This window comes from Platichthys flesus, chromosome 19, assembly GCF_949316205.1.
Source record: "Platichthys flesus chromosome 19, fPlaFle2.1, whole genome shotgun sequence".
In the NCBI taxonomy this organism is placed as follows: Eukaryota; Metazoa; Chordata; class Actinopteri; order Pleuronectiformes; family Pleuronectidae; genus Platichthys; species Platichthys flesus.
Window position 1 is genome coordinate 10,683,786 of NC_084963.1, and position 24,156 is coordinate 10,707,941.

The window sequence follows — 24,156 nt, forward strand, 5'->3', positions numbered from 1 at the left end:
GGGAGTTCCAAGCTGATCCACAGTGTCGGGATCGGAGCCAATTCCAACACGACTAATCAGTTTCCACTGCAGACTTGAGCTCTGGGTGCGTCAACTGGTAAAAAAAGCACTCGTTCACGTCCTGTCAAAATGCCAGTTCTGGTGAAGCTACTCGGGTTTGATATTTATTAACATTTTCTGAAGACTTAATTGAGGTCTTGGGGAAAGGCGTCACATCTGTAGTCACACTGAACCTGACAAAACATCACGTTGATGTATAAACAACGACAAAAAAAAAACAAGCTGCCTGTAAGACGTCACCACGGATTGGTCTGTGTAATTAATGCATTCTGCACTGGTGTGTGTTTGTGCCTATGATTGATGGTATGATATTATTTTCCCTGTCTTTAATGTTGCCACAGCACCAGATGGTGAGCTGACAAGGAAGAAATTAGACAGATGTATATCTTACCCTTGGCATCAGGCTGTTGATGGAGGAAATGGGAAATAAGGCGAGACAGAGAGGGGCAGCCTCTGTAGATATATAGAATCTTAGTATTCAGTGGATTTAGCGCTGAATAAATCTCAACATGTATCACGTTAGGACACGCGACAGCCAGGTCAGTGCTGTTAAAATCATAGCTGCAAGTGTCACTATCACTGTTCAGGGAAATGAGGATATGCAGCACTGAATATAACTGGCATTTAATCTCCGGGTGGTACATTACACATTTATCCGTCCCATTGGAGTAGTATTCTTAATGTGAATGAGTTAAACACCAAAGTACTTAAAGCCGCAGTACCTTATATATATGCATTGCTATTGAGCAACAATTCCATACGAGCCACACAGCATAATCTAAATCAAGTAATCTGAGAAAAAACTAGATATCTGCATTTCCCCCCGGCCCCATTTCCAACGTTGGGGAAATCTGGCCTGTGACGGGAGACTCTGACCATCACAGGGCAGTTCAGAGAGCCGGCGATCGTATTGGATGATCTATAGGAGAGGTCACTGTATTCAAGCATTGGGAACACAGTACCTAAACTGTAAAGCAGCTTAATCGCTGGTTACTATAGAGACTGATAATACAAAATAAGTAATACGGTATAAAACATTTCCTGAAGTTTATAGTGGAATAACATTTTTGAAGCAACTGTTTTTACATGGAATATAACATCATAGGCGAAATGAAACTGACTTTGAATTTTTTAAAAGCTGTGTCTTACAACTACTTGACTGTGTTGGACGGATAAATAGTTTACGAGAGACTAGCGATCCTCCCGTTGCATTTTTCATCCAACTAATCCAGAGTTCCCTAAGCCTGCTTAGTTTTAATTTCCTTCCAGCCAAGCAGCGGACTTTGAAAGGCACTGCATGGCCTCGCATATAGAGTCCATATGCAGATTGATTACTGAGCCAGACGCGCCTATCACACTCTGCCATCTTGATGGCTGCTGACAGTGCACTTTTTCCACCCCTTTTTTTTGTTGTGCTTATCTCTGAATGAATTACTTCCCTCGAAAGGTTGTGTTGCATGATCCATGGTGACTGAGCAAAGTGGATATCTGTCCTCTGTCGCCTGCGGACATCTTCCCAGGTGGAAAAGCACAAAAGAACAACGCGCTAGCTCAGCCACGATTACATCGTTAGTCGCACACACAAAACACACAATGGTGGTGCACGTACATAAGTGTCGCGGGCCAGAGCCAGGTTAACCTACAGTATGTTTTCTCCAAGAATTATTGTTTTCAAATTGGGAGCAGACATATCCAGCTTTATGGATTAGAGGGCGACCCATGTAATCTGAATGACCTTAGTAGAGCAGCACGCAGCACTCGTCAGGCCGTCTCTTTTCTTTCTCTGCAGCCCACACCATGCGGAGGCTGTGGACCAGATTATGAAAATGGAGTATAACGTAATAAAAATACAAGGAGCAATCAAAGGACTGAAGGGGGCCAAAGGGGATTAAAGGGATTTAGATTATTAAGCAGAACACAACAGTGGAATCCCACTGGACCAAGACTGTATCAAAGCCCTCAGTCAGAAACCACAGTTCTGGAACGTCCTCCCTAATTGTCATCTGCCATCAAGAAAATCATCTAACCAAGTAAATAAGAGATGATTCACATGAGATCTAAAGAACCAAATGTACACGCTCTATTCCCCGAGCCCAGAATGTCAGAAAACGAAGTTCTCTTCCAGTCTGTGCAAACTTCAAAACGCTAAATTCATCCTGGTGACATGCAAACAAAGAACGCAGCTGCAGTATAATATGTGTTTGTGTAGCCAAATGTGTGGGTACTGGATCCATGTGTGTGTTTGTACGTCGAGACTCAATTATATTGTTTGCCAATCTTTTCACGTCAAAACCAATCCTACACGAGCATGTCTCTGACACGTACATGCATCATCATTAGAAACGTCCGCCAGCCAAACATTGTGACCTTGAGCATATTCTACACTATTCTTTTCCGTGTGGAAATACATAACATGTAACAATTCTTCATAAAAATGTGTCATATTCGCTTCACTAGTCGTCTCTGCTGGAGCTTCTGGAGCAAATGACGTACGATGAAGTAAAAGCACACTGTTAGTGTTTGTATTTGTCACACATAATGGATCCTGTTTACTGATCTCTGCACATTCTGTCACCACAGCTCTCCCAGTAGATCCTCAGGGAACCCAGGGACCCGGAGAAGATTTAAGGGACGAGAACAATTCTGGTGAAGACAACAACTCCCATGATCCCACACCTCTTCACGATGTCATCAAACTAAATCCTCTGTTGTTTTAATTGAGACGCTGCTAGAGGCCAAACTTACATATCGTATATTTAAGTCCAATGCCATGAACTCATTATAAATGTCTTAACAGAAACAATAAAAATGTCTGCAGCCTGTATTCTGGCACCTGTAGCCAACAACAAGCTGAACCACACACTGCACATACACATACATTCACTTGTGTGGGTGACTAATAAACACAGGTGGCATTAAGATTCCTGGAGCTTCACAATTTATAGCACAAAGGGAACATTGAGCAATGACTGTACACGCAATTAATGCAGGCTCATTCTTACACAAAGACGGAAATCCTTGTGGAGTGTGGCAGAAAAAAACAAACTCTCTTAAAAGCTTTGTGAAATATCCTGGATAAGTGCAGGCTTCTTAGAACTTCGATTGCAATTTAAATGTCATATAACTTGCTCATGCTAAATTAGAGTGATTGAGAATTAGGTCATTTTCGATCGAATGGGTTTTATTATTCATTATTTTCCATCTGTGGACAAATGAGGAAATATTTCATCATTTACATGTCCTGGTTTGAAAAGACAGCATGTGGGTTGAACCACAGACGGTTTTATCTGTCTCCCCATGTATTGATAAAAAAATGCAGTAAACGGATATATTCCTCTTATCTGCAATATATAACTCGGAATGTATGTTCGGAAAAAAAGACAATCTCTACAGACCTAATTAGTATTAGCTCTATATAAGCAGCACAGTCCTGTGAGGACGGAGATGGAGACTGGTGCGTTTAGATATCAGCCTTGGATGTGTTTCAGTTCTGCAATAAAACCACTTTTCACCAAGTTCATTAAAATTATCACAGCATACAGGGCTCTCATTATTTCTATAATTCCTGTAACTTGTCATGGGAGCTGTGCGTTCTCATTTCCCGTTTTTTTTTTTTCCAAGCCACGCTGAGAGGAGCACATACTCCGACACCTCGACTTCACATCGCGCCGTGTCCCCAAAGTTGCGCTTCAACTTGAAAGACCCGAGGAGATTGGGAGAGGGAAAGAACCCCCCCCCCCCCCGAAAAAAAAAAGAAGGTGGCTTGAAGCTTTATAAGAAAAAGGAAAACAAGAGGATGAAGGCAATAAGACAGGGTTGAGTGGTAACAGGGAGGAATACTGTAAGGCTGAACCGTCTTCATTACGTATCGCCTCTGCTGAGCCTCACTAATCTGCCCATCACCTGCCATTCTCTTAATGACTTGCTATTTCTGGCTCCACAGAAACGGAGAGACGCGCTCCTCAGTAACTATAGTGGAAGTTCTCCGAGGACGTTTCTTTCTCTGCCTCGTTTTTCGATCATGTAACATGTGCCGGCACTGTTACTGTAAGTCGCGCAGAGAAGGGAACAATCCAACCGTGCTTGAAGAACACGTGTAGCGGCACATTTCTCTCCCACGGTCCTCGCATGCGTATTTAAATTAGGCGCAGAAGTCATGTCTAATGCAGCTCATTTGTTTTAAGCGACACTGAGAAATATCAACTTTGGGGCTATTCTCTAATTAGAGTGGAATCATCGCATTTTTAAGTGAACAGCTCAAGCGACGCCGCTAATAACATCCGACACGCCTGCTTGTGGCGAAAAAAGCAAATTAGATTCACGAGAACTTGGCTGCTGCACACGACAGGAATCTGGGTCATTTTTTTGCAAAACATGTCAAGTTCCCCTCACACCACACGTGAGGCTCACATGACTGGGCTGTGAACTGGGGATGGTGTGTGCCTCGGCTGCTCCCGGCACCACCACCACCACCCACGGCACTGCAGCATCATCAGGAAATATGCATATTGAACGCTGGTGTAAATCAGCCCGGAGTGACTGCGCGGACAGGTGACCTTGTGTGGGATGCAGCGGGTGCACTGCCCAGTAGGAATGCATTCTTGCACACGTAATGCATGAGTGGCTACGCGGCAGACACGTCACACTCAGCCGCTCGGCCGCATGCACGCACTCGGTTTCTAATCATACCTCTTTTCCTGCGTAATCACACTTTTTTTTTTTTTCCACCGGAAGACACTCACTCGTAAAATTGACATTTTCCTTCCATTAAAAACACTCCATTGGGTATCTTATTTTCGAAATGACCCTCCCTCCCCGGCGGAGTCCCGGCTCGCAGCAATCAGGTTCGGCAAGGCTTGGACAAACAACCACACGTCAATTATTTCTATCAGTGAGACATGGTGTTGTTCACAGTGGGGAGAGAGACTGCTCTTCGCCTTGAGTATATATTATGTTCTTGTTTTTTGTATATATATATATGTAGAGAAATGTGATCACCTCTCCAATGGAAAATGATTTATTTTTCCGGCAGAACGAATCGGTAATGAAGATAGAGAGAGGACTGCTTCCTGTGTCCGTGCTGCGTGGCCCAGCGAGTTGTGTGTGCGAGCGCGCGAGTGTGTGTGTCAGCAGAGTGTTTGAAAATGATAATGAATACAGATTTTGGCAGTAGAGTGACTGAAATATGATTGATGAACCAGTAAAAAATGGATAATACCTCTCTGCTAAATGGCGTCTGTGATGCTTTTTTTCTGTTTAATAAAAGAGCCGTGATACAATTATGGAGATAAATGATGTACAGCAGGAGCCCCTCCGAATACTGCGCGATCTCATTAGATCGTAACCCCAGGCAAACTTGTTCAGCTCTGTGGGTTTGCTGTGTGCCCGTGTATCTCAGTGTATACATGGATGCTGTTTGGATGTGTGCACGTTTCCCACGAGAGACTGAAAGACGGACGAGGGCCGATCTGAAAAGGATCTTACACTTCTGCACCATCCGTGATTGAGTTGTCTGCCATTTGTTCTTTGCTTATGTTTGAACTTTTGTTTTGTGCTCTTTTCTTCACACCGCCTCGGTGTATTTTTTCTTTTAATGCACCACGGGGCAGCGACACAAATCATTTGTTTTTTTAGCAGATGTATTTCTGGATAGGTGGGTTTCTCAGGTAAATATCAAGGCTGAGGTTGAGCTCAGCGGTGATGTGACTTTTGTTTTGATTAACGTACACATGCAGCTAAGACCTCTTAGGCAGTTCAGAGGCTCGGGGGGCCAGAAAGGATGAAAGGCTTGATAAATTCAACGAGCCTCTACGCACACACTCCATCAGTCCCCACATTTGCTGGCAAGCAATTTGATAAAGCACAAACAGAGGAGACACACACACACATTTTTGCGGTTCAAAACATATCTCACCATACTTTGGTTATTACCCATTTTAATTACCCCTGAATATTATTTAACAATAACATCAGGGCTCCTCGGGGGGAACAAATTGACATGTAACCTTAATAGCACTCTATAATGGGTTTTCAGTATTCAAACCGTTGTCGCTCGCACCGCATGTGTAACCTGTAGGAGTCCAATAGCAATCAAACAATTGCTTGTGTTCCAAGCAGATGAAAAGGCGACTGTGTTTGTGATGAGAAAGTTTTGCATTAGCGCCTGCACAGATGTCTGATGTCATCAAAGACGGACTGGTTTTCGTCCTGCTGGCTGCCCTGATGTTCACGTTTCCTAGTCTTCTGCTAGTGACGCTCTTAAATCAGATAAAAACTTGCAACAAGTGCACACAGCACTGCGTGTGGAGATACTACAGTTACCCATCGATTCCTATTTTCATTTAAATTGTTTCATGTTTCAAGAGTTGAATCTGTGCAGTTAATTTGAAGGCACCAGGAATACAGGAATACGGGGTTTGTCATAGTATTTGTGAACCACACTCTACCCAAGAAGCCAATGTTTTCTTCTATAGAGGAACGTCTCGGCCTTGGTTACTATTTCATTTTGGTCCGAGGGTAAACTGCTATCCACAGGAAACAGTTCTGTGATACCAGGCGAAGAGCCAGATAAAGGTTGGCGGTGAACCATTGGGGACATTCACCAGCTTGTCCCTGACATCTGCACAATGTGCAGCCATCTCCAAATTAGAGCCTCTTTTCTCTTCAAAATTCAAATTGGAGTATAATAAAGCTACTTTGCTTTATTTGTTAATGGACAGTCCCTGGGTAACAAGGGTTCCCTCAACAAGATCTTTCTGACTGCATGTTGACGTTTAATGATGTTGAAGACAACAGAAGGACAATCCTGGACAGGTCAAAAGAGTTTAGAAGCCGTGAAAAGTCATTAGTGTCCACATGTATTTCCAATTAGAGTAAGCTATTACCTGTTTTTTATTAATTACATTAATGTTAATTAATGTAATTTGTTTAAGATGTTTAAATCTGGCTTTTCCAGTGGTTTGAGTATTTAACCTCTGGTGACCGAAGCAGTTTGGACAGATGTATGATAGTTATCACATTGGTTCCGTCTCTTTATTATCTTATGCATTAATTTAATGACTTGCAGAATACATTCGACTCCACTTTGAATTCCAAGAATTCTCATTGGTAACTATACACAGCTTCCAGTCCCTTCTTACGGTTGTACATAACCGATAATTTTCCTTAAATACGAGTTTTGAGCTTCTGGTAAGATGCTTTAACATTTCTCATCTGGCAACGATGGACCTAGGTAACGACACAAATCTTCTTGGATTTGATATTGTAGTTTTTATTCTTGGGGTGTTTGTTAATCTCAGTTCCAAAATTGAACTCGATTCAAAATATAACATTATTCAAAATGTGACACTACTTCTCGAATCTTTACCCTGATACTTTAGTTGCCTCAGTTTGTTTAAAATGATTGCTCTAAAGCTATTTTTCATGCAAAAATGCATTATTATAAAATAGCTATAATTGTTTTTAATGTGTTAAGAATTATGTTGCTGTCGCTTTAATTCATCCATTTTCTCACACTTGAACTTGTAATTACGCTGCATGCATTTTCTGTTTTTAAGTCCGTGGAGCACTTTGGAAATGTGTTTTTGGAAAGGTGCTGTCCAAATACAGTTATTATAATAATAACGATTATTATTATAATAATTATGAATTATGTATCTCGGCAGAGTGTAATTTGGGGGCATACACTGCTAATTTTTACATCTCCAATGCTGACTGAAATCACAACAATAACCTAATTGAAATGTGTTAATGTTCATGTACATTTTGCCACGCAGCACATTTCTGTGGAACAAAGTGGACCTGCTTACTTGCAGACAGGAAATATCTAAAACAGTTCCTGCCGTATTGACATGTGTTTTCCATCCTGATTGTAAGTTTGCACTCCATAGAAGGTCTCACAGCCACACTGAATCAATATTGGAGGAGCAGAGCCCTTGTTCTCTGTGTTTATAGATCTCTTCCTTCTGCAGGACTCTGCTTCCTCTGCACATTCTGATCACTGTCTGTCTGCCGGCAACGTGACTGGAGAACTGTAGTTCAGTCTGCCGTTATCTGCACCCCAGAGACGGATATGAGTCATAGATGAGTTTTTATTTAGATATGGAATATGTGACAATCCTTCACATTGTTTCAGAGTATAAGAAAACGTATTATTTGTATACGTGGAATTAAATAAAACCACAAACCGTGATTGTCTATTTCAAGGTCTGCCAACTTAGATTTCTGTATTCATATGTGATGTGAGATTCTTATGATGTGGCTGTCTGACACCGTAATGATCAGGTGGTGCATCAATACAGAGCCTATCATTTAAAGGGTGCAATATTTATGTAAAGTGCTACACGGAAATCCTGTCCTTTACAACCTCTGAGAAAACTTTTTGCACACGGAGATGACACATTACTAAAAGGACGTGCAGCTCTCAGTGGTTTGCTTTGTCTCATTTAGTTTGAGGGACTTGATTGCTGCAAAAAGGACGTCTCTAAGATACAAGACCTTGAGATTGGATTAAAATTGAATTTTAAAGGACATATATCTTTGGATTTGTATCATCTAATTAGCATAGACAAATTACACAAACAGACAACCTGGAGGTTTTAGATGCCCCCTGGGCCCTGGATTGTTTTGCTCAGTAATTAAGCTTAAAACTGGATCATTACACATAAAAAAAAACACACACAATGTGTGTGTGTCTCTCATGCTGTGACACCGCAAACAGTGTTTCAAGTGACTAAGACAGAGAATTTTACAAACGCCTTCCAAAGGGCAGATTTTCAAAAAACTCTGGTTTCTATGGGAAACATGACGTCACAGGTTACATCGTGCAGGCCCACTGTTGCTGTGTGCAGAGAGCAACATAAAGCAATAGCAGCTTTATATTGTTTAAACTGCATTTAACAGGATTTATAATATCCAAAAAAGCACCCTAGGTTTGCAGTTATGCCTACTTTTTGTTGCAATTATACCAATTCATGTTTGTTTCACTTTAAGGATAAAACCTAATGATCTTCTAATTCATACAACATCAACTCTGTGTTCCAAACAACTCATTGGCAAGTCTCAAAGGATTCAAACCTCTGAAAATGTAAAAGACAAGTTATCTTCACCTTAACCAACTTGCTAACTCGTTCAATCCAATCGTGAGCCTTTTCCAAACTCAGCCAAAGCCTCACCTTCTTGACAGATGCTCCAGGTCCATCAGTCCTGATCAGCAGATGTGCAGCACACTCAGCTTGGCAGAAACTTTGTGTGTGTGTGTGTGGGTCTGTGAGTGTGTGTTCCATATCGATACCCTCTCCTCTCAACGCCTCCAGCCTTCCTTCCCTGAGAAACTGACTCAGCAGCCACTGTCAGGTTTGCTTAATTTCCTCATGGTTGACTTCCTGCTACCCCGGAGTCTCATCTGCCAGAGCCCCTTAATCCACTTGTCAGTCACGGCAACAAAAAGCTTGGATGGCCGTCCCTTGAAAGGAGACGGGGCGGTGGAGCACCGGTGGGTGTGCGGGACGGCCGGGCAGGAGGCGTTAGTGCAGGTGCACCGGCCCAGGTGCATGGCAGCAGCTGTTGTTACTCTATGTGGTTTTAACACTCGTTTGCAAGAAGCCAATAAATCTAACAAAACCATTCAAATGCACCAACCAACCTTAAAAAAGACGTTGCCAAACAGTTTATCTGATACCCAACTCGTAAAGTTTTATGATGTAATGAAATATACAAGGGGGGAGTGGTTTAGATCAAAACAGTACGTGTCTATAAATGGCTCAAACCTGTATTTGATGTTAAACAGACAAATTGTCAACAAAAAGTATCAAATAAAAAAGATAAACACAATATAATGGATTGGGCAGTGTCGACACACTAGTGGATACATGCAAATTATTTTACTGTAAATAAATCTATGGAAAATATTGAATTAATCAGGCAGCTTGAAGAGTTAATTAACAAATTAGATTAGAAAAAAAAATACTACAGCTTTGTTGAAGACTTTTTCAAAATATCTATTTGGCAGCTTTATTTGTCATTGACCCATCGGACTATTGCGATTAAAATGGGTTCTCGCCATGCTACTTTTGGCAGAGCCACTGGCAGGAGGAGCACGAGGCGACCAGTTGTCTTGCCCCAGTGGGCTGAGCTGAAGCCATGGAGAGAAGACAGGCAGGAACGGGCAGCCTGGAGGATGTGTGGTGATGCAAAGAGGAGATATACATTTAAATGAGTTGTTTTCACACATCCCTGTTGTCTGTTTGTGTCCGGTGGGCCTCCAGGAGACACCCTCACCAATCTGCACTGCAAAAAAAAACTGGCAGCTTGGTGAGAACACCTACCGAATATGGCCGCAGTACCATGTGTTGTTATTTGTGATGTTTAAATTGCCCAGAGGTGTAGAATTTTTGTTGCTCTCTGATGGCTGCAGCAATTAGATAATGACACTCTAAGGTTAAGTTGCATAATGTAAAGGGGGCATCGTGAAAGAAAATATGAAGTGAGTATTTTGTCGTGAATCCTGTAGATTCCTGTGAGTGATCAAACTCTGTGCCAGGCAAGTACCAAGTCTTACAGTGAAGGGATTTGAACAATTTTCCCATCCTCCTAGTAGTCCGGTTGTGTAACAGCTTTTGGCCGCTCACCAACTTTTTTGTTGGGTCAGACGTCTGCCGACAGCTCACTCTCCCAGTGGCCGGCAGGCAGCTGCCTGAGCTGCTGTTGCGAGCCGATTCCTCACTGGTCTCTTTCTCCTCTCATCATTATTTTCCTTACATTTCTCCGACTCTTTTCGAGCTCATGATCTGTGACGGGCATAAGTCTTGGCCGTGTGACAGATCTCTCTCAGCTGGGTTTCTGCAGCACAGAGCGCTTCCCCTCCCCAACACCTCTAACACTCATACACGCCTAGCTAGCGCTCAATATGCCTGATCGTCGACACTTTGTCTTATTGAGCAAATTTAGCATCTGGTCCTGCATTCACGCTCTGCTACTGTACTGCCCCTACGGTTGTTTAGTTCAGCTGGAAGTCGCTTTGGCAAATCAGAGTGTAAATGTAAAGACTTCGGAAGAGGCTGAGAAGTCATCCTCACTTTGAATTAAATTACTTCCACTGTGTTGCACAGGCATTCAGGAGCTCCTGCAGGTGAAACTAGACAAGCTCTGTTCAGTTTAGGTCTATGTAACAGAAGTACTCGGTTACTGAAGACTTTTAAGGCTGTTTAACTGTGAAAAACTGACTGTGAATTGAGTCCAAGCACTCACATGCCTAGCAACATAATAAGGCTACAAATAAGCCATAAAGCAACACTCTTTAAACTTCAGTTACAGTGGAGGGAACCGTTAATTGTCTAGTCCTGAAATAAAACAACATTCCTCGATTTATTAAAACAAATTTTTATAGAGAAATATTGTCTTCTATTAGGGCCAATGTGGGAAACTTCCTCTCCAGAGCCATAAAGAAGTAATGGGCTTTATGTTTATTCAATTTAGGTGCTGTGCAAAAAAGGCAGCGTCTTACGATGGTCGGGAAGCCGGGTGCCACAATTAGGTGCTATACAAGCACCACTGTCTAAGAGGGAGGCTTAGACCAGTGTGCAAACATGTCCAATACTTTCACTCAAGACTTAAACCATCCGTTAAATAATAAAACATGATATTCAAAATATAGATTTTCTTATATTAAAATTTCATTTGAAGCTTTCTTAGATTTAGGTTACACACATTCTTGGTTAGTTTGAGGTCACAACATGTCTTAGTTTTAGGCAACAAAACCATTTGGTCAGGTGTACACTCTTTCACCACATAGGGTTAAGGTAGCCAGCTGGAACCTCACTCGTGTGACTCATTGAATTGGTCATAGACAGCCTACAACTATTGGTTATCCAACTCCACTGCAAATGAATAAAAGTGTAGTCTACAAACACTTGAATCAAGTAGCATCAAAACTAATTGTATTTCAATACACTAATTAATGTACAAATTCCAATTGGGATTTAGTTTTACTCGCAGATATAATTAATCTGTACGATTTCAGTCGTGGTTGATTTGCCAACTCGCATAATGGTGGTAGCAGTAAATAATGCGGTGCTACAGGTCAGATCATTCTGGGAGCAGCAAAACAAACTATTGCCATTTTAATGAAGAAGTCGGGCAGCAGTTGGCCTCTCGCCATCCTTCTGCTAGCAGCCGTGATCTGATTTTATGCTCGGCACAGCATCAGTCTGCAAACAGCAGGGCACCGTGAGACAAGTTGGTTGTCTGACTGAGAAGTTGGAGGTGTGCAGCCGGACGCCCGCGGTTCTTCATCTAACAGCTCACTGCGGCTGCTTCTTCTCGTTTCATTACTCCCTGCCATATTTCAAACTGATCCTCCGTCAGAAACTGCAGGCAACGGCCCTCGTTTGTGTGTTTCATGAAAGGCAGTAGGTGTGAGCTCACTGATAAACATGTTGCATTTCCTGTGACTAGTTCCTAATGAACATCAACTCGTGCCTTGCTAGTATTTAATTTGAAGCTGCAACAGTAGGAAATACTTCTTTTTTTTATTATTATTTTTGTGAATGTTACAAAAATACAGATATGTAAATAGTTAAATACTTTCATCAATAAGCCATGTGTTCACTCGCCGTTATCGCCTCACTCAGCGATTGATACAGATATTTATTCAAATGTAAATCGTTGCCACTTAATTTACAAGCGCTGATGGACTGTTGCAGAATGAAAGTCTATACGATCCATTTCTTTCCCCCGGCTCAGCCTATTTTCCCATCTGCAATCGGCAAAGAATTGTGTGTTTGCAGACCCATGGAAAAGCACAGAAGTCTTAATAATTACGATCACCAGGGCTTGAAATTAACACCCACCACCTCATTCAGTGTTGGTAAAAATGGGACTGTAGGTAGCAGGTGGCACAAATTCTACCTGCGGCTTTTGTTGGTGGCATTTTCCAGAGTTTATCTCAGACATAAAATAAAAAAAAACGTTGGTACATCAATGGTTTCCTTTGTCTGTGTTTTCTCCCACCTAATCTGCTTCAAAGAGAACAAGCAGCACATTGTCAATTTCCTGTACAGCATTCAGTCTCATTTCAATCTCTTTTGTGCCTTTTTGAAGGTTTGGTACAGTGGCGGTGCAAAAATTGCTTTTTTCAACTCTTTCATTCACGGATAGTTTGCTTGTAGTGATTCGTCCAAATGTTGAAAAGGAAAGAAAAGGCATCATGCCCATTAGGTATATTATGTTTCTGTCAGGAGGCAGCTGTAAATATCGTTCTTGTGAATATGTTTGTTATCTTATGTGTACTTGCAATTTCTACTTATAACTGAAATAGTGGGATGGAATAATACTTGATCAAACTCAAATTACACTGATGCATTGCAGAGTCAGTAATCAACACTGAGTTGTTCAGGGCTAACCTATACTATGATCATAATAGGGTGGAGTAGTCCGGGCTCCTGAACTGCAAAACACGTTAATCAAGTTGACGTACTCACACAGCAAAACATCCCAGAAGCAGCGCAGCACGCTCACATTTATTTATTTTAGTCGTGATTCATGCATTAACGTGCAAACTAGGTGCATATGAGCAAGGTCATAGCAGACAAGAGGTGCTGTCCTGGGGCCCGAGCAGTATTATTTATTTTTCATACAGGTACACACATGGAAAGATAATGCTAATGTGTGCAGCCATGCTACATGTTAATTCTTTGTTGTTTTTTGTAATGCAGCCAACTGAGTGTTCGATACTTTCCACTGAGTGATACAAGCCAATTTGATAAGGTCACTCGGAGAATGCAAACTTCCACCGAGACTCAACATCCCCCCATGACACCAAATTTCACTCACTTATATATATATCGGTTCCATAAACATGGCAGATTTTTTTCAATCAGCAACCATGAATTATTTTTGTCTGAGAAAGAAATCACCATTACTCGCAATTTCAAGTAAATCGTGGTTCCCGCCCCCTGATCCTGAACAGACCCACGCAGACGAACCCATAACATTAAGCATAAATCCAGTTTGCAAAATACAGACCAACATTTCTCTGAAGGAAGTGAAACATCGAGCCCTGTTGTTAAACGGTAAGTGGACTGTATTCCGTAGCGCTTTCCAAGTCTTAACGACCACTCAAGGGGCTCTTACACTGCAAGTCACATTCACACACACACACACACATAATCGCACACACATTAACACATCACTTTCTATGTATGTCGAGCTTTTCTACCACATCATTCTCACTCTGCTGGAGCAGCCGTCAGGGCCAATTTATGGGTTGAGTGTCTGGCCCAAGGACGTGTGGACTGGTGGCGCAGGGGGATCAAACCACCGACCCTCTGGTTGGTGGACAACCTGCTCTTACAACAGAGCCACAGCCTCCCATGGTTGCGCAATTCACTATCAATTCCAATATTATTATTATGAATGGTCATAATTGTGTTTATTTTGTCATAATCATACAACAACATAGTATATAGTAATAGAAGTGATAGTTAATAACAATATAATAAGAGCAAACATACGGTAATAACTACATCATCTAAAAATGTTATATTATTATTCTATTATCGTATAAATAATAAAAGTAATATTAAAAGTATGTTTTTTGATCTGTTAGTAGAGCTGAAATTGTGTTTTAGGAGGAAAAACAGCCAATTGAATCAAACAAAAAACAACTTTTAACTGGAGCATTAAAAACGAGCTTGTGCTGCCTCCCTCCTCCCACACCAGCCGCGGATGAATACTGACATTCATTACATGGCTGTGGGCGTACTGAGGGGAAAACAACATACTGGTTTGGATGAGGTGAGCGCAGCGGATAGATGCAAGGCTATCACTGGTTACATATCGGGCCGTGATTCACCTCGCGAGATGAGGCGATCATACTCGGCAAGCGGTGGCATCTGCGGTGCGATCAAGGGCCATGCGAGCGTGCAATGCAAAGCAACGTGGTTCCCTGGAGAAAAACAGCAACTAAAAGTATGACCTTATAATGTCGGTGAATATTCAGGAGCCCCCCCCCCCCCCCCCCCAATCACTACTTTCCTCCAGGAAATGTATTATTCCTTTATTCATTTCACCGACAATGACCCTTTTGTAAAAACACTGTCGCGAGGAAGGGATTTTCCAAAACACCGGCCTATTTGTGTTTTAACGTTATTTATATTCTACAAATGCTTTTCCCCGGCCCCCTTCCTCCGGTGGGTGCGACTATGTGAATGACCACAATTGGCCGCCAGTCAGTTGCAGGCAGACGACTCGCACTGTTTACAAAACACATTGGCTTTTTTTGGTTCCATCTCTCTCTTTTTTTTAATCTGTTGGATAGCACAACAGCAGGAGGAGACTGTCTTAAGTAGAGAAAACACGATGGGTCATTTGCTCAAATGCCTGAATCAATTTCTGTGTTCGAGTTTCTAGTTTTAAGCACTTCCTACTGGCGTTTTTCTCTCTTTTAACTGGTTCTAATATGACACTGACCAATAACGACTATGCATACAGGAAGTTATTGTATAATCAGTTATTTACGTTATATAAATCAGTATGTTTTACAATCTATCCACAGCTGTATGTGTTTGTATGTATCACACCTACTCTTCCATACGAGTTCTTTGTAAAATGTCCTTTTTTTTTTCAAAACTAACTCATGTTTATGGAAATTCAGTGAGATGCTCTATCTCTGCATTTCAGTTTTTTAATTGCATATATTTGTAGTGTACCCAGTCGGTAACAGGAGAGAGTGAAAGTCGATGTTGACTTGATGTCAAAACACATTGTTCGCGTGGGCGGGCTGTGTTTATGTTTTCCCGACACAAAACCTCTTTCTATTAACGGTTCTGTCTCATTACTGAAGGTCGGAGTAATCACAATAATCCTCACCTATAGGTTGGGTGTATATGCAGAAAAACCTTTTAGATGTGAACTGCAGAGAAGGTCACGACGTAGAGAGATTCCACTGTGGAGATCACGTGTATTTCTTTACAGCACATCGACACTAGCGTCAGCCCTTCTCATGAAAAGCTCTCTCGGCACCTTTGTTTCATCCTGAGATGTTTGTGTTCGTTGCGGTTTTTTTCCGGTTTCGTGTCTGTAGCACTTTAGAAACGTCAACACACTAAAGGTGGATCCTCTGGAGGATATCCTGCTGGGTTCTTAGACTGTATGGGTTCATTCAGACATTCAGGCTTGCAGGGAGAACTCAGCCCCTCTGAAGAGTAAGACCTTGACAACTGAGATCACGGTTTACAAGATTTAAATGTGTGAGCAAGATTCCCCCCAACATAATAGAAAGGAGGAGGAGGATCAGGTATCACATCTGTTTCATTGCAAAAGGAAACAAAAAATACATGTAGGTTGAGTATGCACCAACCTTGATGGCATTGGTGGAAATCTGGATCTCGTGCAGCTTCCTCATCGTGCCATCGCGGTCAATGAAGTATGACGAGGCGAGCTGATGGAGGGCCTCCACGTTCTGAGTGGAGTTGACAAGCTTCCTGTCCAGCTTGTTTTTGGCCAGGTACATAGTCAGCGCCTCCTCCCCTGCAGGTAGGACAAGGGAAGAGAAATAAGGTCAAAGATTATACTTCCACTTTGTAAATGATGTACTTTAAAGCAAAAATGGTGAGTGACTTATCACAGTCTAAAGGGAAGAAATGATGTTTACTTAAGGAGCAATGAGTAAATAATGTGGGTGTCCTGTTGATGTCTTTATTTCTGAGAGTTGTCCGATTCCGGCTTATCGAGGCTGCCAGCAGGGAGCTCATAACACGCTGAGATAAATCAGAAGTCTAAAAACGAAAGGGAAGAAGTTTTAGCCGGAGAAACCAGATGCCCCAGTTTTCCAGGAACAGTCTTCTAATTTCTTGTTTCATCCGCAACTGGAACCATCCCCAGAAATCTCTCCAGACTTACTCCTGTTGGTGTGGTATGAGCTCCACAAGGTCTTGAATTTTTGCCTCAATACCAACGGAATTTTATCGAGTGGAATAAAAAAAAACACACAAATATAAAATAACATTACTGATTGCAGCGATTGAATCTGTGCCAAGGATATTAGAAAATAGGAGGGGGAGGCGGTGCAAGAGCAGCTGCAGCTGGTATTTAAACATGGGGAACATCTTGAGGAGGATTTTTACCTTTTATCAGTAATGTGAAATTGTTTTGCACTCTCCTGGATCACCATAGCTCCACCGACCTAATTATAATTAGGATGATTGAATAAAATAATTCCTGAGCATTGCTGAATTAAATTACAGACCCTGTCTACTGTCCCCGCCTGGAGGCATGTTGAATAATATATCTGTTTTCTTTCTTGTTTTGAAAAGGCCTGAGATGTTGACAAAATCAAATCTGATCTCAATAATTTTGTATTTTACAGACGTCTCGGTCTAATAGACTGAAGAGAAACACACCTGACGAGCCATTGTTCCGGTTGGTGTCATGCTTGAGACGTTCAAACGTACACTAAGGTCTCCTTGAAATCACAACTCATCCGCTGTGGTGGAGGTAGGTAATGGGATGTAAATTTGAAAGCACTGAGGTGAAGAAAGAAACTATGCGCACAACAAACAAAAAGAATCAGCATATCTACAATCTCCTTCCATAAGAAGTCCACATTTCAAATCTGAGCGGTGAAACCAGAAAACCACAAACACGACCCTCATCCTAGGTGTGTATGTGCCGCAGGTTAAGTCCGAGTTTCCACAGGAAATACGGAGATCGCGTTTATACTGAACCGCTGACCTTTCAGTAAGTGTCTATAAAGGGGCAGGAAGCGGGGGCTTAGAGCCGCAGCGGGGGCCAAATATTTGCAGAGCGCCAGACAATCGCTCCTATTTGCATGTCCTATGTTTGTTTGTTGACACTCTATAAAAAGGCTTGAGCCGCTCCATCTCTCCGCGACATATTTCTGCATCTTCTATTCCGACAAGCGGGAGCAGATGCATAAAAAGGCGAACACCAATTCACTTCCACGAGCCCGCGCAATCTTGCCTTCGGAGATTACCGTCGAAAATGGCAAATCATACGCCTGGAACTCATTCAAGAGCACGTCACATATGCTCTAGGTTTCCAGTGCCGCGAATGGTTATTGGGCCCGGAGCGACGCGTTGGAATTGGTCACTTAACTTGTGGTGACCATGACTACGGGTGGGAAGCAGTCAGGGCCGATGTCTCATGCCTGGTTAGAGTCGAAGCACTGGGGGGGGGGGGGGCCCGTTCTCTGACGCTGGCCGGCTCTCTCCCCCTCGGGGGCCAGCGAAGTTACTTACACACACTTGACTTACACTACTGCGCAAGAATAATGGGCCCACATTAAGCCCTTGATTTGTCCTTTTTTAAATTCATTGCAACTTAGTGTGGTGTAAAGGAGGTCTTCTGAATATAAATATTTTGTGGCAATTGCTGCAGCTCAGGCAAGAATCATTACCCCCCGTGGCTTTGAGAGAATCATTTGTGCTCACCTATCTGTAAGTAATACGTCCAGGAACATTATTATCGGGCGGCTCACTGGAAACCTGCCAGACTTAATCAGCTCATGCAGAGCTTACGTCTTTAAGTATTTAAATTCACAATCAGTCCATACCAACTAGAACTGCTCTCAGTGGAGCTCCTGCCTCCGTCGGAAACCAGCCGTCCTCTTACATTAAAACAAGCCCTACAGCTAAGGCCCTGTTACATTTCTAAGCTACACAGGTGTGGTAGTTTCATGTTTCTATTTGCTACCATGCGCTTCTATAAAAAAAAACATGCATATCCTCTAGATACATATTTTTGTTGGATACGCATGAAATTGCTCAGACTAATCGATTCCAACCCCTGAGTATGTCTGAATTTTCTCCATCAAATGATCATATTCTCTGAGAAATCAATGAAAATGTTGAAAAACACCCAACTTTAATGTTAAGTGATGAGGAAGATAATTCCTGGAACCGCCTCAATGATCCAGATTCACACCAAAATTGTATGTGTCCTTTCCTGACGTATGCCACATCCTTTCACCAACTACTCCTCACTAACTGACAGAGAAACAAATGCACATGATACATAACCTCCTTGTTGAAATTATAATAGCTTGTTGTTCAATATTTACAATGCATGTGTACAGTAGACATGAAGTAAAAGAGATAAAGTCCAGCTACTCTGAAAACCAGTTGAAAGTCGTCCTGTCCTAAAGTGTATACTGTCTATATTTGAAGAAGCAGAGGAAATAAATATAAATGTCATACTTCTACTCTGCTGAAGGTTACTGGTGGTTTATGCAAGAGATGTCAATGTCAAAGTAGGATCTGTACTTGTTTATGTTGGCAGCAGAACTAAAAAAAAGTTTCAAGTGTGATTTTCCAAAAGGTATTAGTGTTGACAGACAGTGTAGTCTTCAACTGCAACCCAGGGCCCTGCCAGAGCTGTGCACTCTAGCCTCAGGCTCCAGTGACTGCGAGTCATTTCGGTGAACCTCTTCTTCCTCCACAGCGCTGAATGCATTCGACTACTGCACTGAAAAGGTCTCTGATCCAGCCAGAGGTTGTGTATTCACAGGAGAGTAGCAGGGCGGGCGAGTATGCGGAGCTTTGACGCTTCTACAAGCAGAATCTTTGGCTCATCGGTGGAAACAGCAATCGGCAACAGTAATGTGTCGATTTTTCGTTTTTTTTAAATAACGCTTAGTTTTTAGACACATTTAATCTCTTACAAAACGAAAAAAATAAAATAGCAACCCTCTTCAGTTGACTATACCCTATGACTGACAGTTACCTCTTGTGAGACTGTTACACTCTGTATAGCATTCACCATTATCTCGTATTTGTCACTCATAGCTGCAGTGTTCTCATTTGGAGATGTTGTATTTATGTCCTCTCTGGCCACAATGAGCTCTACAACAATGTGTTTTTTTGTTGGGAATTTAATAAATAAGGTTTGTGCTCCCACTCGGCCATGATTTTTCTTTCAATGCCTTCTCTCTACTCACAAGCTCGAGACCTTTCAGCATTCGCAGTGAAACAGCAGCGCTCTCCCTCGCACTGGAAAACCGTTTTTTGAAAACCTACGAGGAAGCGAAAGTGACGGATGTGCCGAAACACGTCGCTCACAGCCTTAGTGAAATGCAAAACTGTCCATCAGCCTTTTTTATTTTTTTGTCCTCTTTAAAGAGCGATAGCTTCCTCTGGCATTTATACACAGCCTTGGTTGTGCAGCCTCCATTCTAAAAGCCTTGGGCACGTAGGGACGTTGGGATGTGTCAATAAAGTTAAATCTACAGTATCCTTCACAGTGGCTGCAGGCAAATCAGACATCTATCCATCTATGTCAAACCGTTTTTGATGTCTTTTTCAGTTTCCCACTCACTGTGGCGGTTTCTTTTTGTTGGGAAATCTGTCGGGTCTTATCTCGCATATCCCCGAAATTTTGCTTCAGGTTGTTTAAGGTAAAAAAGTAGCAGGTTAGCACTTCAGCAAATGGTGCCAGTCACTCGTGTTATGTGACAAAAAATTATATATGTTTCCTTTAAATGCTTTTTAATAATCAAGTTTATTACATTTGCTAATTCCGAGAGCTAGAAGTTGGAAAGAGCACGGTCCAATATCTGACGGCAGTTGTCAGTTAGTTTAATGTATTTTCGTCATTGTCACAATTGTCCAAAGACTCAATACATTTCAGTGTTTTTCAGCTCAGTCAGTTGTATTTCATCCAAGTCAGGTGGTGAAGTGGCAGCAGAAACCCTAAAGTGCATTTGTAAGCCTCAGACAACCAGCGGCCCGATAAAAGAACTAGAACAAGCTCGATACATGTCTTCGGTTAGAACCATTTCCATTGAGTGTGGAGGAGGGAAACTGTTTCCACTCAACTTCACGTCGCCTGGGAGAAGAAGAGTTCAGCCCCCTCCTCAAGTGTCTGATGACTCTTGAGACCACACAGAATTGGTGGCTAAAGAGAGAATGGGTCTGCTCTTCTTACTTTATCACTAGTGCCGGTGTGCCCATTTATTGGTTCATATAACCGGCCTCTTTAATGGGCAACCCCAAGATTGAGATAAGAGCTTGCTGACCCAAGACTCGAAACAGAATGGCTTCAAGGTTGAAGATAATATGGTGATAACTCAAAGGTGGAGAAGAGGAGCCAGAGGTTAAAGAGATGCATGCAAGGGGAGAAATGCAAAGAGAGCGTGAGATATGTGGCGATGCAACACAAGAAGAAGGAGACGGATGTTGTGGTGGGAAATGATACCATGACTTATTTTCGTAACCAATTTTGACATCATTGTCCAATTTCAGCCATTTGTTACATCCATCTGGCTCAGAAACACTTAATTTAATTTTTCCTTCATATAATGCTTCCCCCAAAATATTGTATTTCCAATTTCCCAAATTAGTGTGGCAGCATGAATCGCCTTACAAAGTGAAGTGAACGTGATATCGCAACTCTGACCCTTGATACCTGATATTCCTTTGCACGATTACGTAGTATCATTGCAGAGTCTCTGTTGAAAGGACTGAAATATTTTAACATCTGCCGAGATTTAGTTATATATTTAATTATCGGGTGTCATTTTATGAAAAAGGTAAAACATGATACGAAAAGTATCATGACTTTTTTCTCAAAGGCATTGACTCTGAGATTATTAAACTCCAATTAGGATTTTAGGAAACTTGAAGCGTCTACTTGCCAGTGTTTCGTGCATACAATTATGTAATACAGGGTTTGAGGAAATGCATTATCTTCCTAATTATATCTTAAAAATGCAATTGGGAAAGTTATCACTGTTGCCCGCCTTTATGCATCCCTTCCAGCTCCAGATAAGATAAAAGACAAGAGGGAGAAGCCATTTATTATGAGCAGGGGAGGGGGGGGGGGGGGGGCCTTCGCATTTTATTTTGGGAAGCACATCCAAAATCCTGAAATCAATCATTAGATAAATTCAATCCACGTTCCGCAGTGAGTAACATGTAACTGCCAATGTTATGTGACTTTAAGAGAATATTTGATTAGAACAGTTGGATTTTGGGGATGTTTATTATTTTGAACAAACATAAGAGCATTTTGTATATTTCTGTACCTGCTACAGTATTTGTGAATGTGCCTCTACTCTAATATAGTTACACTATACTATAAAGATACTCAAAAAAAGCGAGAGACAGTTCTAAGAAAGGGCCATATATGTACAAGTATTTATGAGGAAGTATTTAATCCTATTTTTTGTAATTGTCAGGTTGGATTTGTTTTTTACAGGAAAATGCAATGACTGTGTCACATTTGTGTTTTTAAAATATATCAGAAGAACCCAACAGCAGCGAAAACCAATATGGTGCTTTCATGAAACAATAGGGAAGAAGCTCATGTGGAGACGATGCAGGCAAAACCGGAAAAAACGCGGGAAACCCAAAAAACAAATGCAAGTAAAAGGTTTAAAGTTTAATATAACACTAAACTAGAATTACAAGAGGGAGGAAGATCTGGCAATAAATGGAAGTCAGAGGATGGAAAATATGGGGTTTCTTGGAGGAAAAAACAGGGGCTGGACTGATCAGGTGACAGGTGAGTACAAGTCATGTGACAGGAAAGCCGGAAGTGACCAAATAAGTCCTAGAGGACCAAGAACAGGAAGTCCAGTAAGGAAGAGACATACAGTCCACAGGAGGTGGATTATGACTGTAATGGACTCTCTGAGTGAAATGATGATGAAGTTTCCTCTGATGTTCATATTCTTTTCCCATTCGGTCTCACAATCTGTTGTAGTATAGAGACTAGCACACAGTGTGGATAGAAAGTCAGTGCGGATTTAAACAACTCGGATTTAGATTTTTCCATACCAGATGAAGCGCAGTCACGAGCTTAAATAACTTCCCACATTATCCACGACGTCACCGTCAGACTCGCGAAGAGATGTTTATGTGGATCAGTTCTCTGAGACACCACCTGGATGTTCTGAGTCCAAATCTGTTTTGACGCAAAAAAAATCTGAACCTCCCTCATTTTCGTTGTTTTCACAGAGAGATATTTTTTTCCCCATAAGACTTCATCCCACATGCAATATATGCAGTATATGTATTGTTTTAGATACGAGGAAATTATTCATTGAAAGTCTGAGGAGAGTATATTCGGGGCACAGGTTCCATCTGGGGCCGATATCCGGCTTCTGCAATCTGGTAGAATGTGAGAATTCACGTTCTTTTTTATGACGTCGGAGTAAGTTTTACATTCTCACTTCATCAAATGTTCCCACACATGTTCAGTGGGGATGAGGTGTCAGCGGATATCAGATAGTCCTGTCATAGAAAGCCAGAGGAGCTGGAATAAAATGCAAAATGGAGCGGCCACCAACCGGAGACAGACGACAAATCCACATTATTGCATGTATAGTACACGCAAGTCTGACATATGGTTGGGCACCGAAATCCAGAGCAAATCAGGTGCCAGTTCCTACATGTCCAGTTCCTCCCAGACCAAATCACACCACAGATTCCGGTGCCTCATTTCAATACCTGAGCTATGTACTTCAACATTTGCCATGAGTACAGGCAAAACACATTACACTTGTGTGTTGCCCTGGTGGCAACACACTGTCTTCAGGGCTGTAGCCGTCGTTTCTTTTAAAAAAAAAGGATATTTGTTCTGGCAGCGTTTAGGCGCCGGTACAGTTTGAAAGTATCTATTTGCCATGGCACCCAACCCTAGTCTTACAGGATCTACATTTGTAATACACTCTACTTTGTCGTTTGTCCAAAGTTGTTGAAATGAATCATCTTTTCTTTTTTTCCTTTCGCATTAATTTACAGATGCAGATGCAGCTCTATCTCAAACACATCCCTGATCAGTACATCTCTTTCACTGAGGCCATGCTAAGGTTACTCAAATCCTGCTTTGGCAGAAAAAGTTATGCGTTTGTGAGATTTTCTACCCCCCCCCCCCCGCTTTGTCCTGCCCTCTTGTGATGTAGCTGCAGTTTTTCTTTAGAGAGAGTTTTTTTCTTTTTCAGCACCCAGGAGAACAACTTGGCCCGAAACTGTTTCACTGAGCTGTTTTGACATTGTTGCAAACAGCCAGATGAATAATCCAGGACACCATGGCGCTGCCGTTTCACAGTACAATCTTATTGGGTCATTGAATTGTGAT

The 24,156-nt window shown here is 41.9% G+C and overlaps 1 protein-coding gene across 1 annotated transcript in view; it reads right to left on the reverse strand.

The window, feature by feature from the left end:
• The window catches only part of brinp1 (bone morphogenetic protein/retinoic acid inducible neural-specific 1), a 108,148-nt gene that overhangs the window by 32,739 nt on the left and 51,253 nt on the right, over positions 1–24,156 (reverse strand). The window contains exon 4 of the mRNA XM_062413604.1: positions 16,418–16,587. Coding sequence (XP_062269588.1) covers positions 16,418–16,587 — 170 coding nt within the window. The remainder of the gene's footprint in view (positions 1–16,417; positions 16,588–24,156) is intronic.